This window comes from Lepisosteus platostomus, chromosome 17, assembly GCF_059453375.1.
Source record: "Lepisosteus platostomus isolate fLepPlt1 chromosome 17, fLepPlt1.hap1, whole genome shotgun sequence".
Classification (NCBI taxonomy): Eukaryota; Metazoa; Chordata; class Actinopteri; order Semionotiformes; family Lepisosteidae; genus Lepisosteus; species Lepisosteus platostomus.
Window position 1 is genome coordinate 9753401 of NC_142627.1, and position 17075 is coordinate 9770475.

General features: G+C 40.1%; 1 protein-coding gene across 6 annotated transcripts in view; it reads left to right on the plus strand.

The window, feature by feature from the left end:
- Positions 1 to 985: 985 nt before the first annotated feature.
- Positions 986 to 17075, plus strand: part of klhdc3 (kelch domain containing 3) — a 38961-nt gene continuing 22871 nt past the window's right edge. Inside the window, exons 1-9 of one of the 6 annotated variants that reach the window (XM_088610542.1) lie at positions 1010 to 1041; positions 1202 to 1285; positions 6464 to 6706; positions 7676 to 7852; positions 8849 to 8964; positions 9610 to 9681; positions 12582 to 12795; positions 14531 to 14617; positions 15666 to 15774. In XM_088610542.1, coding sequence (XP_088466668.1) covers positions 6553 to 6706; positions 7676 to 7852; positions 8849 to 8964; positions 9610 to 9681; positions 12582 to 12795; positions 14531 to 14617; positions 15666 to 15774 — 929 coding nt within the window. In that variant the 5' untranslated portion in view covers positions 1010 to 1041; positions 1202 to 1285; positions 6464 to 6552. Of the gene's footprint in view, positions 1286 to 2134; positions 2478 to 6463; positions 6707 to 7675; positions 7853 to 8848; positions 8965 to 9609; positions 9682 to 12581; positions 12796 to 14530; positions 14618 to 15665; positions 15775 to 17075 lie in introns of those variants that run through there. The other 5 variants (XM_088610540.1, XM_088610541.1, XM_088610546.1 and 2 more) reach the window with 5 other exon arrangements.

Consider the following 17075-nt stretch of genomic DNA (forward strand, 5'->3'; position numbering starts at 1 on the left):
GTTCCAGAGGGCAAGCATGCTTAAGTTAGAATACTATGTTATTCGGAACTAATAATAATGTTACTGTTTTGTATTTTTGCTCCTTATTTTAATATTCGGTAAATAATTCATGCCTAAACCAGATTTGTTATAAATAACATAATAACTCTCGGCTAAACAGATCTGACGACACATCGCAGATCGTCTCCCTTTGATTATAGCACTCTACAGACACCTATCGTTACAAAAATCCATCATCATTAAATTAACTCACGTTTGAAATGCTGCTATTGGAAACGATCAGGATAAGTTGATTAAATTGTCAGTCATTTTCTTTTGCATGCTTAAGTGTTGACAAATATAAATCAGTATTTAAAAATAAATAAATCACTCAAAAATGGCACTCTCGCGCAATGCTTTGTAGTTGATAATGTGGAGTCAAGTCTCTGTATACTACGCTACATTCCAATGGACAGAACTGTAAAATCTGTACTACACCATCCTATTTTCCAGTGTTGCATTACCAAAATATTCTGTGTAATAATGTGTATATATTGTGTCATATTTATAAATATATGTTTATATGTTCACCTACTAGTCCGTGTTGCAGTGCTTTAAAAGACGTCTAATATTTTGTCAAGTTTTACAAGTTATTTTGCTATTCCTGTGTGTTTCGACATTTACAATTCAGTGACCTGTCTGCAGACTCGATGCAACAGCCATGCATATTTTTTTGTAAAAGTCTTCATAATCAGGTGGCTGCACCAGCTTTTAGCTAAATAACTCAGCAGCTACCGAATTGCTGAGTTTAAATCGACTCTACGCGTCTCAACTTCGTTGCTTGAATTGAATGACTTTTAGAGGCGTTGCCACCACAAAAACCTATTAGCACGCGGAGGAAGTGGTTTAAGTGCATTGTGGGATTTGTAGTTTTTCCACCGAGCCGCCTTCTTTCTGCTTTCTTACCACGATGCTCCTGTTAAAACTACAAGACCCAGATAGCAATACTCACGTCTCGCTACGTAGGCGTTAGGTGAGGTATCACGACCTGCAGGAGAAAAAGTAAATAAAATATGATTATTTTCTCTGCCTGTGCTAAATAGTAAATATGTATTGAATTACGTTTAGTTTCAGACCAATCTCCGTTTGCAGACCGTGTTATCATGGAGGAAAGCTAAGGTTAAACCAGCTTCCTGTACGCTTTTTTTCTTGATTTTGACAGCAACTTCACATATTGCAAACTGTTCAGTATTCAACAAACGGCAATTAAGGAGGCCGAAAAAAAGGTGCGTTGCAAAAATCAAAGGTAGGGGATGCACATTGTTTCTTTATCTGTTTCCACACCTGCGTGCGTTAGGATTTTTAACAGAAAAGCTCATTTTTCGCTGAACAATATCCACTGCTCACGATCAGCTGTGTGATCATAATAAACGTTTGTTTCAAAACATAATGAAAGCCTTTATTCGATTCAACTTTCGCACCTTTTGCCTTCTGCATAAAATCAGTTCGATATTTTTCTTTTAATTCCAATTACTACTTGCTGACACAGTGTAGCGTCCACACAGGCAGTATTGGAAAACCGGATGTTTTTTTAGCTTACTTTGCACTTGCCACCTTGGTAGAAATTCAACAAACAAAAGAGAAAAAATAACCTCTAATTACTCGATTCTTCAAAGTGTTTGACTCAAGTGATCAAGTGACGATTGCTGTGATTTTTAATCTTTATCCTATTGTAGGTCACTTAGCAATGTTGCTGCCATTACAGTAAATAAACACAACGGTCACCCCATTCAATCTGACATTTTTGACAGCTTGTTGATTTAGCCACTGGAGAAAGAGGTGTTCGCCACCGTGAGCAATGTTAAATCATCACCACATGGGTGTGAAATACGTGCTTTGGTAGTTTTTTAATCCATTTAATCGGTTTCGAATTGCCGTATCGCTGGCTTCTGTGGGTGTGTGTATCTGCCGTACACAAAATCAGTTGTGATTTGCCGGCCTTGGACTTTGGTCCTTTGAATATCTGAGTTGGACCCATCTGTTGTTAGTCTTGCAGGAAGGTTCACGCTGTGGGCTCATCATGTACATAGCATAGCTTTTAGCGATTGTCTCATGAAAATGATTATTAGTATTCTCGGGGGGGGGGAGTTAATCAATAAAATCAAAGTACCACCTTTGAAGTGACATTAGTGCATCCCCTCTAATCTAATAGCTGAACCGGTGAGCTGTGTTTAGTAAATGTCAGATGTCAGGTTGAAGCCTGCCCCGTGCTATGTAGTTCACTGCTGGATGAAGTATGTGCCAGAAATAGAGAAGTCTATATGGAATACAAAGTGCTGAGGTTTATTTTAGGTGTAGGAAGAGGCTCAGAAGCACATGAACAGTGGCAGCAGAAATGGCTATTTGGGTATGTAACTGGGCTGCATTTAATGGGATGTTGATATAATTATTTGTGAAGTCTGATTTACGATTCATAGGTGCAATTTTGTTTTCTTAAGGTAAGCATTCTTTTCGGCTGAATCTCACCTCTTACTAACCTTGTGGGTCAAGTGGTTTTATACAGTATGCACTCTCAGTATGCAGTCAAAGATCTGGATTTATCTATAAGACCATGTTAACAAATCAAAGCAGCAAAAAAAGCAAATACGAACTATTAGTGTTTCAAGGCCTGGCCCGTTCAGTTTTTCACTGTAGCGTAACACATCAAAGACCTGTAGTGTTGCGCATCAGCTGTTGCTTTTATTATTACTCTGAAGATGACTTGATCTGTTTCAGTTATTACTAATCAGACCACTGACACTTTGGCCTTCCTGCCCTTGTTTAATGTTGAGGATCTCCACCTGCTCTGAACCTGCTGTAATATCTGTTCTTTCAGAGCGGTGGCAACGATCTGGCTTTGGGTCATCAGAGCTGCTGTATCTCTGACAATTTCTAGGTCCGACTAAGGTGGAGGCACCTTATCCTTGTATTACAATAATCAATCACTGTTGATTTAACAAAACTGTGTGCCAGACTTTTTTTCTTTGTAAAGTATAAGGTCCCCTTACTGCCTTCAGATTTGACATACTGTACAGAGATTGTGTGTTATTGTGATTCTATTGATTATTGAAAGTTCTGTAGTCCAAGTATTAATCAGTACGTTGCAGTCAATTCTAATTATTATAGTAATCTATCAGGAATGGTGCCAATAATGCACTCCTAAATGTGTAGTAATATATTTTGTACTTTTTTATGGAGTTTTACTGTTTTAATTTCTTACCGTTTTTTCAGAAAATAGTATATTGATAAAAGAAGGTTCTGCTTTGCCCTAATCTTGAATGTGTGTTTATCGAGAGTGTTTGTTAGGCTTCGTCATTATAAAACAGCTTTTTTCTATTATGCAGCTTTCTTATTTTTTGTTTCAGTAAATAAATGTTTTTAATGTTTCTTTTACTGCTTAACAAAAAATGCCTCAATAGCCCTTAATATAAGATACATTTTGAGTGAGAAATTCACAGATGTTCAGTTTGTGGATTAACGTTCAATCCAAGAAATGCACATTTTCATCTGAATGCAGTGACTGCGTACCCTGAAACTGGCACACACACCCCCAGCATTCATTTGATAATTCCATGTGTCAGTGAATCATTAATCATAAAGAACCAACTCCCTGTCATCCACCTCTCAGAACGTATCAAAGTCTGTTGGGTCTTTTCAGTTAACTATAACTTCTGAGAACGAAAATGTAATTTGAGGGATACCATTGCTGTTCGTGTGGGAGCTGGAGAATGAAGCACATTTTGGATTACTTCATTTTGAAAGTAAAGTTCTTAGAAAGCGCTGATTATGCAGCCTTTGATATCAGTGTAGTGCACACAAAATTGTGAACTAGAAAAATAAAAATGTCTGATGTGAGGCAGATTCTTGTTTAGCTGTGGTTAAATGAGGGTGTTCCCAGCAGGATGTACTGTATTTTCCTCAGACAGCACTCTGACATATTAAAGGCATTGCAAGCAGCTGGTATCGGGGTCAGTTCAAATGGACCTTTGTGCTAATTCCTAATTCATGCTAGTCTTGTTTTATTGTAGCGTTATTCAGTAAAACCTCATTCACAAATGTACTTGATACTTGTGGCACCTCTTCAATATCTATGTGGAACATGTGTTTAACTTTATTTGAACATAAACATTTTCATTGGTGACTGATCATGTAATAAAGTTCATCAATGTCTTAAAACACTGTGTTCACGTATGTCACTGCAAGCTTGGGAAAGTGCCGGGGACTGTTTAACTGGAAGCTGAAATAGTCCAGGTCCTGATCAGTGAGTCCCAATATGCGTGAGGCTTAAATTAGGCTACTATACAGGTAAATTGGAGGAGCTGAAAAGGAACTGAGAGTCAGTTATTTAGGTATGACAGTAAGCATGTGTCATGGAAAACTTGTGTTTTAGAACAGTCAGGGAAAATTAATTTTAACAATTGGGAGAACTATATTTTTACAGTTTCTCAAAAGTAAGAGAAAGAGAAAAAAGATTCTTGCCGTAATGAACCAGTTTGGGATCTTGGTGAATATTCAAGCTTTATCTAACAATGCGAGGACTGTAATAACTGTGGAAACAAGAGCTCTGGTGTCCACAGTCCATGGATAACAGTGATAGTGTTTGGCCAGCATGGACAGAGTAGAAATGCCAGCGGCTGTCATGTTGAATTGCAATGACACTTGCAGATTGAAGAGCTATCAGGTGTTTTCTATATATAAATAAGGATTTGGAGAATATAACATCCTGAAAAGCAGAACATACTGTATCCTATATAGCTTTAGAAAATAATTTTCACTGCAGAAAACTGGCTCACCATGAAGTAAATTTCACTGGAGGGGTACAGGAATTGGAGATTTGTTCTAAACATGAATGCAGTTCCCAGAGGCAATACTGTATGTCAAGTTTAGCTCGTTGAAATACGTGGCGAGTTTAACAGTGAAGGACATAGAACAAACCAGGATCAGTCCCTGTATGTACTATTGTCCTTGCATAATTTTAGCTCAGTGCAATATTGTTAGTTTGTAATGTGCTTTACACTTTAAAAGAGCACTGTGGTTTTAAACTTAATGCAAATCCATGTTTAATTTACTGTAATTTAATCCATGCTCTACCATTTTGCAGGGGCACTTTGCTGCTCTTCTACTAGTCCAACCCTTATCATTTTTCTGTTTCTTGGGTCAGCCAGGGGTCTTGTCACTTGAGCCAGCAAAATGAGTCCATCTTGTTCTTAAAATAGTGGTGCTCTCACAAAATAAAGCAGAATTCAGCAAGCCCCACGGGAGGTTTCTGCATAAAACTGCGGAGTAACTGTAGGGGATACATGTCCTTTTTTTCTGAACACAGTTTTGTTTAGTTCATAAATTGTATAAGACGAAAAGTGTAGTTATACACACAAAATCCGATACTAAGACAGGGTTTTTGGAGGTTAGTTCATGCATCTAACTGCATTGCCTCCTCAGATCTTACCTCTTTCCGTTAGTCCTGTTTCCATTAATTTCTGCAAATAAATCAAGCAAGTGCCATCTGAGGGCAGCTGTGTCTCCATCCAAAACAGTAGTGGCTGCAGATCAGCAGTAGTTAGGGAGTCTTTATCGAGAAGGAGCAGCTGGGGACTCACTGGCACTGTCTCACCAGTGACATCAAGCTAATAACTTATAATTATTACATAATTATAATGTATAAAAATATATAATTATATATAATATGTAGTTATATATTATATAGGCCCAATGCATACTGTATATTATATACTGTATAATTATGACGACTGTAGAGGACTTGGAGGTGGTTAGAAAGACTCGTCTTGGAACAGATCGCTGTGAATGCCGGTTTAATAACAGTTTTTTACACTTCTATAGCTCTTTTCTGGACACTCCACTAAAAGCGCTTTACAGGTGATGTGGGCTCCCCTCCTCCACCACCACCAGCACCACCTGGATGATGCGACAGCAGCCATAGTGCTCCAGTACCCTCCCCACACACCAGCTCTCAGTGGGGAGGAGAACAGTTCAGAGATGAGGATTATTAGGAGGGCATGATTGGTAAAGACCAGGGGGAAATTTGGCCAGGACACAGGGGTACCACCCCTCGTCTTTTTGAGAAACACCCCGGGATTTTTAATGACCACAGAGAGTCAGGACCTGGGTTTTACGTCTCATCTGAAGGAACACCCTTTTTACAATATAGTGTCCCCATCACTATACTGGGGCATAAGGACCCACATAAGCTGCTGGCCCCACTAACACCTCTTCCAGCAGCAGCCTCAGCTTTCCCAGGAGTCTCCCATCCAGGTACTGACCAGGCTCACACTGCTGAGCTCCGGTGGGCGGCCAGCTGTGAGCTGCAGGCTGAAGCTGTAAACTATAGCAGCGGGCTCAAGTGTAGCGAGAGGAGGGGGTCATATATAATGTTTATCCCATATAACTCGCACATTGCCTCTAACGCTTCTGTATTTCACTGCTGCAGGACGGGCCATGACCACGGCGTGATGGCGGCCGGGCCGGCGAGGGGCGCGATGCTCTAGAGCGGCTGGGCGGGGACGTCTCCGGGAGGGAATGTTGCGCTGGACGGTGCACCTGGAAGGCGGGCCGCGGCGGGTCAACCACGCGGCCGTGTCCGTGGGGCACAAAGTGTACTCCTTCGGCGGCTACTGCTCGGGGGAGGACTACGAGACCCTGCGGCAGATCGACGTCCACGTCTTCAACGCAGGTGGGCCGGGCCCTAGGGGGCCCCTCGGGGCCAGCGGGGGGAGTGTAATGGCCCCGTTGTAGCTGCGGGCTCCTGTTTCGGGTCATTGCCAGGGAGTTTCTCTCCAGCACTCGGTTGCGAAGCGCTGAGTCGTGCTTCTTAAGAGGCGTCATATGCCAGAGCTTAGTCTTAAAAACCCGTTTTACAGCATTGCGTCTTAGCTGTATATTGGGGCCTGGAACCGATGTGGACAATAACGCAAATGTTTTTATTACTGCAATAATGAGCTGAACCTAATTATGGTTTTGTTACTGTAGCCTAACATCTGCTTTTGCCTTAATTTACTTTCTCGCACGCAAGGGAGACTTTCGTGTGAGACGGTGCAAAATGTGGAGCTTGCTTGCCGCGCTGCGGACAGCGTTTCCATCTGGCAGGTTTCTTTTATGCGGATCGAGTAGTTCTTGATTTAACCGTTTCAGTTAAAGGAGATATTCAGGCAAAGAGATATTCAAGCGTCAGGTAGAACGTTTAAAAAGTTTGGAAAATGAATGGCAGAAGTTGAGGGACCTGTATTTTTACCGTTTTAAATTTGACTCCTGCCTTGCTTTTGGGCGTTTGCGCGTCGTGTACTTTGAGTTCCGCATTTAGTTCGTGCCTCAGTTATTTTGTCACTCATGTGGCAGAACTGGTTTCATGCTGCTAACAGAGCAGCTGGAGAGGCAAGTGTATAAATACTGCACTGGGCGAAATATCCTGAAAAATAATGTCCTTTGCCATAAATCGAACTTGGGCCGTTCTGAACACGACTGCAGTCTGTTCTTCGTGCCTCGTCGGAAGTTGCAGCGCTCGCTCCAGACCCAGGTCCTGCTCTTGCCCGAGTGCCTTCCGTTTTTGATAGCAGAAGACCCCCCCCCCCCTGCTCCAGCCCGCCCGCTTTTCTCCCCCGACCTCGGCTCCTCGGGTGACCATGTGTCGTCTGTCCCGCCTCAGTGTCTCTCCGCTGGACGAAGCTGCCCCCCGTGAGGACCGGCGGGAGGGAGCACGCGCGGGAGGTTCCCTACATGAGATACGGCCACACCGCCGTGCTGGTGGACGACACCATCTACATCTGGGGAGGGAGGAACGACACGGAAGGGGCCTGCAACGTGCTGTACGCCTTCGACGTCAGTGAGTCCAGTCCGCTCCCCTCCGGCTGCAGGCAGCTCCCGGACATGTGGCTGTGCTTCCTTTCACCCAGGTCCAGGCCAGCGCTGGGCCTTTCATTTCCATGAAGGGTGTTTGCAGCTGGAAAACAAATGCTTCCTAGACACTGTCACATTTTTACTGTGTAGTGCATGTGAAATATTAGGGCATGAAGCTGCTTTTGGACGTCCTTTAGATAGACCTCACTTTATTGCAGGCCTTAATGCCCCCCTGATTCTCTTTCCGTCTGGCTTCACATGCTACAGTAGGATGGGAAAGAGGCCCGACATGCTGGTTTCGCTCTGTCACTGTGAATGAAGTCGATGACAGCACTGCAGGGTTCTAACAGCTTCTTTTAGGAAAGCGGAGAAGCCTCGACTTTTTTAAAGCACTCTGGACTCCCGCGATAGTGATAAGGAGCAGGTATAAAAATAAAGCGTTGAGTCGGTGATCTTGCTCCTCTTTAAAGACCCTACTTTTGAAATTTAACAAGATGTTGTCTTTTGGCCTGTCTGAAGTCTTAAACTTCACCCGCGTCAGGAATTATAAAGCGTTTGGCTGAGTTTGCTGTTGGAGGGAATGGCAGCTGATGAAGATGTGGTCTCCATTAAAAGGATGCCCATGCTCTCTCCAGCAGCATTTACTTTTATGACTTAATTTGAGAAAATATTTCAGTACAAAAAAATGATATTCTTCCAAGATTGTTTTTCTTTTTAAGGCTTTAGTCAAATAAGAAGTTTTAAAGATGTGGCTTGGCTCGCCTTGAGTTTCCTTTTGAAGCAGTTTAATTAATTGTGGTAGATGGCCTGCAACTGATATATACACACAGTTGCTCATTCATAAAACATGCTGAATACCAGGAGAGATGCTCTCAAAATTCATGTCTTTCCGCGTTATATGGATTTATTAAAGAATGAAATCCTAGAAGGCAATACACACGATGCAGACATGTTTTAACATCATTTTCTCCCTGTGTTTAAGACACCCACAGGTGGTACACGCCCAAGGTTTCGGGAACGATCCCAGGAGCTCGAGATGGTCATTCAGCCTGCGTCCTGGGAAAGACCATGTACATCTTCGGGGGATACGAGCAGCTTGTAGGTAGATTTTGAAATCCATGTCCTCTATGGTCCTGCTGTTGCCTCCTGTGAGACATCTGTCCTCTCTCCTGCTGAGACACATTTGCCACCAGAGATAATGTAAAACAAAAAACCTTCACGAGAAAGAAACATTCAGTAATATTACGTAAATTGAAAGCCCAAACTTACATGCCGTAGAATGTTATCCATGAAATGTTATATACCACAGGTTGCATAAAAACCCACAAACATTTTGTTGTCATTTGTAAACAAATTGTTCCTTGAAAACCATTAACAAAGTTAAGTTGCTACTCAAGAATCCTGCTCTGCACTATTCCTTAGGTTTCAGGTTTCTCTAATTTTTCAGATGATCTTTCATTTTTTAAATGGAGGGCTTATAACTTCCACAGCAGGCAACTTTCCTGCTGGTGCCAGACAGTTGTGTGTCAATTGAAGTGTAGTTACTTTCATAATTATCCATCCAATAACATTTCATGAAGTATCATTGGGTGAAAAAAGTTATTATAGTAAAGAGATATTATTGCTCACTTCATTTAGTTACTTAGTTTGTTCCTGTGAAGTCTCACATTGATGTCTTCAAAATAAAAACAAGCAGTTCATTAATTTTGACTCAGTGGTATGATTAATCTCTTTTTTTTTTAGGCCGACTGTTTTTCGAATGATATCCATAAACTGGACACGATGACAATGTGCTGGTCTTTAGTCAATACAAGGGTAAGCTTCACTGCTATTTCTGTTGGATGTGTTATCCTGTTGGCTGTATGTGCTGAGGTGATAACAAGTCTGATTAATAGCTGTCAGAGGGGAATGCTGTTTGCTCTGTGTTTTCAGTTGAAAATAGTGTAGTCCCAAGACCCACAAATAAAGACTTTCCAGGATTGTCTCTTTTGGAATAATCATGTTCTGTCTTTTAAAATCTGTTTCTTTCTCGTTCCTTGACTTGTGCAGAACAGAAACGAAGCTTGATATAGACATGTTGTGTCTGGTGTTGCACCATAAGGGAATTAAATTACAGAAGCCTGTATTAAATTGACAGCTATTTATACTTCTAAGGAACAGTGATATAAGAATGGTTACACACAAGAGGAGACTATTCAGCCAATCTGGCCCATTTGATAGGTAGTAGCTCATTAAATTTAGGATCTAATCCAGCCATTTCTTGAAGGAATGCAGGGTATGTTTCAGCAGCATGGCTGAATAGCTTATCCCATATCCCCCTGACGCATGTGTGTAAAGAAATGCCTCTATGTTGGTTTGAATCCAATATAAAAAGGATCATTTTTTCCTGTGCGTACTTCACAGAATCATATATTGCATTCCTTGTAATAGTTCAAATAGTCCCTGATGCATATTGTTCTCTCTTCATTGTCTTGTAGTAAACCCTTCCTTTCCCCGTGTTGAGCCTGTTTAAAAAAGTGTCAAACTGTACAGTTTTTATATAAAGGATAAAGTATCCCACTGTACATGTATAAAATACTGTTTTTATATCAGACTGTAGTTATTCAGCTGTTGACAAATATGTAGCTGCAGTTACAGTAGAATGCTAGTAGATCTCTGTCTTTCCTTAAATGAATTGGGCACTGTAACTACAGTATTACAAGCAGTATTTATTTAGCCCATTAGGTGTCACTGTTAAATTTTTTTTCTTTTTCCATTTGCATCATCTGTTTAAATTTCCATGGAATTACAATAAAGGCTTAGTTAAAAAAATAAAGCACTTTGGCAAAGAAAAATCCTTCGAATGTTTGGTTGGAAATAAAAGCTCATTGCTTACTTTGTAAGGCTACCAGTATAAACGTAGGACCTTTCATGAAATATATTTTGACCTTGCTATTTGTGGAAATTATTTTTTTTGGAATGAATAACTATTACTAGATGAGTGGTTTCAGCCATCCCAAAAATGTTATGGTATCCCATATTAGCGTGAAGTATTCTATCATGATTAGACATAACTTTAAACATACAAAGACAGTCAAGACTGAACTAAAAAGAACATAGCTTTTCAGCCCAAGAAGTAGTTCTGAGCCATAATTAATAAGTCAATATTGAGTTAGCATTTACTTAATAGTGGCCAGGTTTTAATGCTAATGTAGTTCCTTTGGTTTGTAGAGCTCATTAAAATAAACAGGGTGATCCCTGCCATTTTATTATTGTCTTACTGTTCCGCTTGAGGGAATCTGTTGAGGTGTTATGCTCTATTTTTAACCTTAGCGGTTGTCAGAGAGCATAACAGAAAGGACTGTTCAGTTTTATGAAAAGTCAAAGGAGAAATGTGGTAGTTTAACCTTTGCCCTGATTTGTTGTTTTTGTGTAAAAACAGAGGAGCTCATATATTATTGGAATAATTCTTTTGATAAAAAATAACTAATTTTTGTTGTTGCTCTATAATATTTATAGGCAGTGGACAATCCATGTTGAATGTCAAATTATTGTTTATACAAGATGTGCGTATATAATTACTCTATAAAAATAATCGGTTTCATACTTTTTTTTTCAGGATGATGAGTGAGGTACATTTATAATAGTAATGATTCTGCTACAAATTCAGATTTGAATTCAGAGGAAAGCTTTGCAAAGTGTGCACCTTGACCAACACTCATTTTTTCTAGCGGCTCACAATTCACATCTGGGAGACAAGCTTTGATCTGCACCCGCCTCCATTCTGCATTCTCATGTCTTGCGACATGAATTTGCAGTCTAGCCAGACCTGAAGCCCAGATTCAGTTTTCATGGCCTTGTTCTCTTGGCAGCACTTTCAGGCCATAAAAGGTCAAATAAACAAATGTGCTGGTTTTAAGATTAGGATATTGGGTGTCAGCCATTATTAGCCAAGATCCAGGCTTGCTACTGGGCTTGTGAATTCGTGTTTTTCATCGGGAGCTTACTATATCAAGCCCACGGGAGTTAAAACTACCACTAGGTGTCCTCACAGAACCAGTGTTAAAGGCAAACAAATGGATCAAATACTGGACAAAATACAAGAGTTTTTTTTTACTGGCCTGCTGTCTTAAACCAGGCTCTTCTGTGTTATTTTCCATAACATTCTTAGGCTTGAAGGGAACTTTGTCACATTTTTGGGTTTTATTTTCAATGCGTTTGCTCATATCAGATATGTCTCAATGAAGTCAGCGCATCTTCAGAAACAGACTGCCCAGAATCACATCTTTAATCTCCCGAGTCTGAAGAGCCTGGTTTGGAGCGCGTCCCATGTTAACAAAGCTGAATGTGGTTTAACGCACGTTCCAGAATGAGAGGGAGGAGGGAGGGTGAGTGGTGAGCAGGGCTCTCCCACTAACCTGGTTGTAGGGTTCGTTTGTGACCTGGGGCACCCTCAGAGTGACGCTTTTGTGTTCTCCCTGGTTAGGTGTGTGTTAACACCAGGTGGCCCTCACAGACATGCTGGCTGGGTTAACTGGTGTCTGTACAGTTGCCCCTAGGTGCCCTGTGAAGGACTGTGGTCCCACCAGTCCTGCTTTGCGCCCTGTGCTGGGAACAAGTGGCTTTGTTTTTGATCATGGTTGCTGTGAAGAGCCGGGGTGTGGTGGCTGGCCATGCTCAGATCCAGACACGCTCTGCCCTCCTGAACGTTCCTTCATGCCGTTGCTTTTCCACAGGGCACCCCAGCTCGCTGGAGGGACTTCCACTCCGCCACCGTCATCGGCACGAAAATGTACGTGTTCGGTGGCCGGGCGGATCGGTTCGGACCGTTCCACTCGAACAACGAAATATACTGCAATAAGATTAAAGTGTTTGACACAGAAACCAACTGCTGGCTGGACTCCCCAAACACCCAGCTCCTTCCAGAGGGCAGGAGAAGCCATTCAGCCTGTGAGTACTGGACCCATTGTGCACACACAGACTGCGGCAACGAGCTCCTGGCTTCAAGCAACTAAAACTTAAACACTTAAAAATCCTAATGTAATGCATAACGTTTTGCCTTTTGTGATGGGATTCTACCAGTTTGGACTGTGTCGATCTGTCCTAGCATACAGGTCTGTGCTTGAAGTTTGCGTCTCGGTTAGCGATGCGCAGTGTACTGTTGTGTGATTGTGCTGCAGTGGCTGCCAGACTCTCAGACAGAGGAATCACACAGCAGGCTTTTGAATTAGTGTTTTACGTGACATCTCAAGTGGAGAAAGTGTTTTTATAATGAAATGCATTACTTTCCACAAAAACTACATGTACTTAATAGACCCCTTTTGTTAAAATTATTTTCCTCCAACTTGTTGTTATAAAAGTAGCTTTTGACTGAAGAGTGCATTTTCTGTGCTCGCTTGCTTTTCCTGTGGAGCTCTACCATTATTTTAGGAGTCTCAAACTTCTCACAGGTTTTAAATCCAAAACTTTTTTGCTTTTATGTTGTAGCAAGGTCCTGCAATGTAAGGAGTATTTCTTTTTATGTGGTGTGAAGTGCTTTGGACGGCCTCTGCAAAAGTTGTTGTAAACTGCTGTCAACAGGTCTTAGAATCTTTTGTAAACAGGCAAGAGATTGAAGTCTAATTTTCCAGCTGTCTTTCTTTCATAATGTATGCAGTCTAGCATGCTGTGATTTCCATTGTGACCTTTGAATACCATTTTTGCATGCTGTGTTATGTGCGTATATACTGTACATACGACATGGCATTAACGCTTATTTGAGTAGACTGTACCAATAAGTGACCTTGCTAACACCTGAGGTGTGAAGAGAACATACTTAGGGCATCATTTCATTCACGAAAAGGAGATTTTGAGAGAATGCCAGAGCAGAACACAGATCTGTTCATTCAGCCCTGCACCCTGCTCCTCTCAGTACAGAGACCACTTTCCTTAATCATAGTGATTGAAGGCTCTGTGACCATAAATCTTGTTTGACTGACGTCATTCTTGGCCCAAATCTTTGGTCCCAAAATCAAAAGGTTCTGCATGCGCTTTGTATTACAGTATGTTTGTAGTTCCCTCTTTGATAAACCCTCATCAGATGAAACTCACTAGAAACTAGACATAAGCAGGATGTTTGGAAGGACAAATCTGAGCCTGTTGGAAAACAGAGGTTTGAGCATTGATGCCATTTTGTTACTTCCTGTGTAATATTACAGCAAGGGAAGTGATTTGTGGTGCAGAAAAGACTTAATTATTGATTAAGAAAATGTGTTTTCAGTAAATCGGTAAAGAATTCCCATTTATATCAGGGAGCTGTTTGGAAATATTTAATTCATTATTGGTGAGTTTCTAAAATAATGTGAACTTACTTAATGTGAAAAATACTGAGGGGTAAAATATTGGTCTGTAGAATTTCAAGAAATCTGAATTAAAAAGCAATAATTCCCAAGCTTTTAAATGGGGTTTTCAGAGGTGCGTGTTAAACACACATTCGGCATTTGGTGTTCAATAAACATAAATCAGTTCATTAATGGTATTAAGAATGTTTAAATTATCGATTGTTGTTTTTTTCACTTCTTAGGACTACTTTTATTTCTCCTGATACATACGGAACATTAGACAGTTTGCTCAAATGAATGTTTGCTAATAATATGTATTTTTTCTTTAAAAATGAAAATGAAATCTCTTGAAAATTTTTTTTCAGTTGCCTACAATGGTGAATTGTACATATTTGGTGGCTATAACGCACGGCTGGATCGACACTTCAGTGATCTCTGGAAGTTTAATCCAGGTAAGTCATTTGATCTCAGTGTGTGGTTTCACCAGTTTCTGTTGAAAGCTACTTTTAAGTGCTGAAATGATACTGCTTGTTGTATGGTTGTTGATTAAATCCCAATTCTGATGGGAAACATTAATACATTAATGTTTTATTCTTTGGCAGTTTTGTTTTTTTCTTCTGTTGAACATTTTCCTCTTTCTGATGCTGTGTTCCTTCATTAACTGTTACTATATATGGGTCTTAAGTAAAACCAGTTAAGTACTAGCACATCTAAAAATGTAGTCTTTACAGAACGCAAGATAATAGCTTTCCTTTAAAAAAACTTTTTATAAAAGTTCAGTACAGCTTTAGACATTTTTAAGAATAACTAAGTGGTTAGAGAAAATCAGTCTTGGTGAATTACTTGAATGCAAAGAACCTTTTCATGTATTAATTTAGCCAAAAGATGGCAGTGTTAACATCCTACACAGAGTCTGTGACATACTGTGAAGTAGCTTGACAAAGGATGCAGTGCTTGTTGCCATAGAAGTCCTGTGATGCAGTTGCTCACATTGATCAGTGTAATAAGTAACAGTGGTCTCTTCTATATATGGAATGTATGAATGAGCACCAGTCGTACCATTCAGAAATGGATCAGAAAAGCCTCATTTTCATTTATCGTGTGTAATTTCATGGGCAATTGCTTTTATGTAACAATTAGACCCTTTTTTTCTTTGCTTTTGTCTTCTTTCTTAAAATAGTATTTGAGGATGAAATTGGAACAGTGAGAGATATCAAAGATTATATTAGATCAGAATGAGTCTAACATAACCTTATAAGGCTAGAATGCCTTATTGTTTTTATGATTGTGTATGTAAAAACATATTTGGTTTAAAAGGTCATTTTTATAACTATATTTAGATGAAAATAAACATGAATCTCTGTTATGGCATTGAAATATGTAGAGTACAGCTCTTTATAATGTGTATATTGTATAGTCCGTTAGGACACGGAGATGAATGTTGTCATGGTGTGTGGTTTATTAGTAAAATAATAAGGAGGTGGTATATGTACATTGCAGAGAGCTCCTCCTGGAAGAAGATAGATCCCAAAGGAAAAGCTCCGTGTCCCCGAAGAAGACAGTGCTGCTGCATGGTGGGAGACAAGATTATCCTCTTTGGAGGCACCAGGTAATCCTAATCAAGTCTGGGAAAGTCATTTAGTCACTGAACCAAGTACACTTGTATTGCAGCCTGGTATTAGCATTACAGATGCATCGCAATGATCATACTAAAATGAGACGTTGTCATCAATGTTGTTTAGTTTGATCATACTGAGCTATGTGGTTGTGGGAAGAGGTATTCATCTTAACAATGCAGTCAAGAGCAACATTGAGTAAACCATCTTTCAGTACTGTTGCTATCCTGATCACTCTCACTTTCAGTGAAGCATAGCCTTTAGCCAAGAGAGCACTGAACATACCCCATCCTGCAGGCTTTACGGGGTACCTTTTAATAGATTTCTAAAGGCCTGCAACAATTTAATCCCAATCACTTACCTCATATAAAACTAGATGTGGATACTCAGCAAGTGAAAGGACTGCGGATGTTTTTTAAAGTGGCTTTAAACGCATCTGCCGTGGAACTCATACACAATAAGCCACAGTTCTGCAGCACAGATATAGCAATTCCTAATTAAACACAGAATTCAGATAAATTATTATTTCTGCTGCCAATTTGTTTGCCTGTGGTTACTGTGGAGAAATAGGTTCATGCTTAGGTATGATGCACACTTGCATCTGATTTTTGTGAAATGTAATTCTGAATAGTATAGTACCTGTTAAGGATTTTTTACCTCTACCTTAGTAAAAATTTAGAAAAAAAAGAAGTGTGAAAAAATGAGTTTACTTTGTATGACTGATTTGCTTTTAAAAATGTCTGACCTCTTAAATGGCCATTTCTGTAATTTGTTCTATCGAGGTAATTTAATTTACAAAAATATGTATTTAAATGAGAAAAATTTGCCACAAGTGTAGTAAAAAATAGTGAAAATCTAAGCTTGAACCACCCGTCTGCCTGCTGCCCCTCCAGGGGTACTTTTTCATAGCGAGTTACTGCAAAATCTGCATTTCATTCAGGATGTTTAACATTTCAGGATAAAAGCATGTTCTGAGTAAGCAAGTCTTTATATTCTCCGAAAGCCTAGATCTTGTATTCTGATTCATGACCTTATGATATTGCTTTGACAGAACGAGGCTTATAAAAGCATAAATCTTCATTCATCTAAAGGTTCACTCCTACCAATAAGCTACTGAACTTTACGCGCAATCTGTCTGACATATGATAGTCTATTGGCAGTGCTATGCTGTTTATGCTACATGTAGTACTGTATATAGATATTAGTCTTTTTTTTTTTACAAATAAGATACTTTAGACTTCACTTGATAGTTACTAAGTCAACACCTGTGTGGTTAGGATAATTTTTGTTTTGT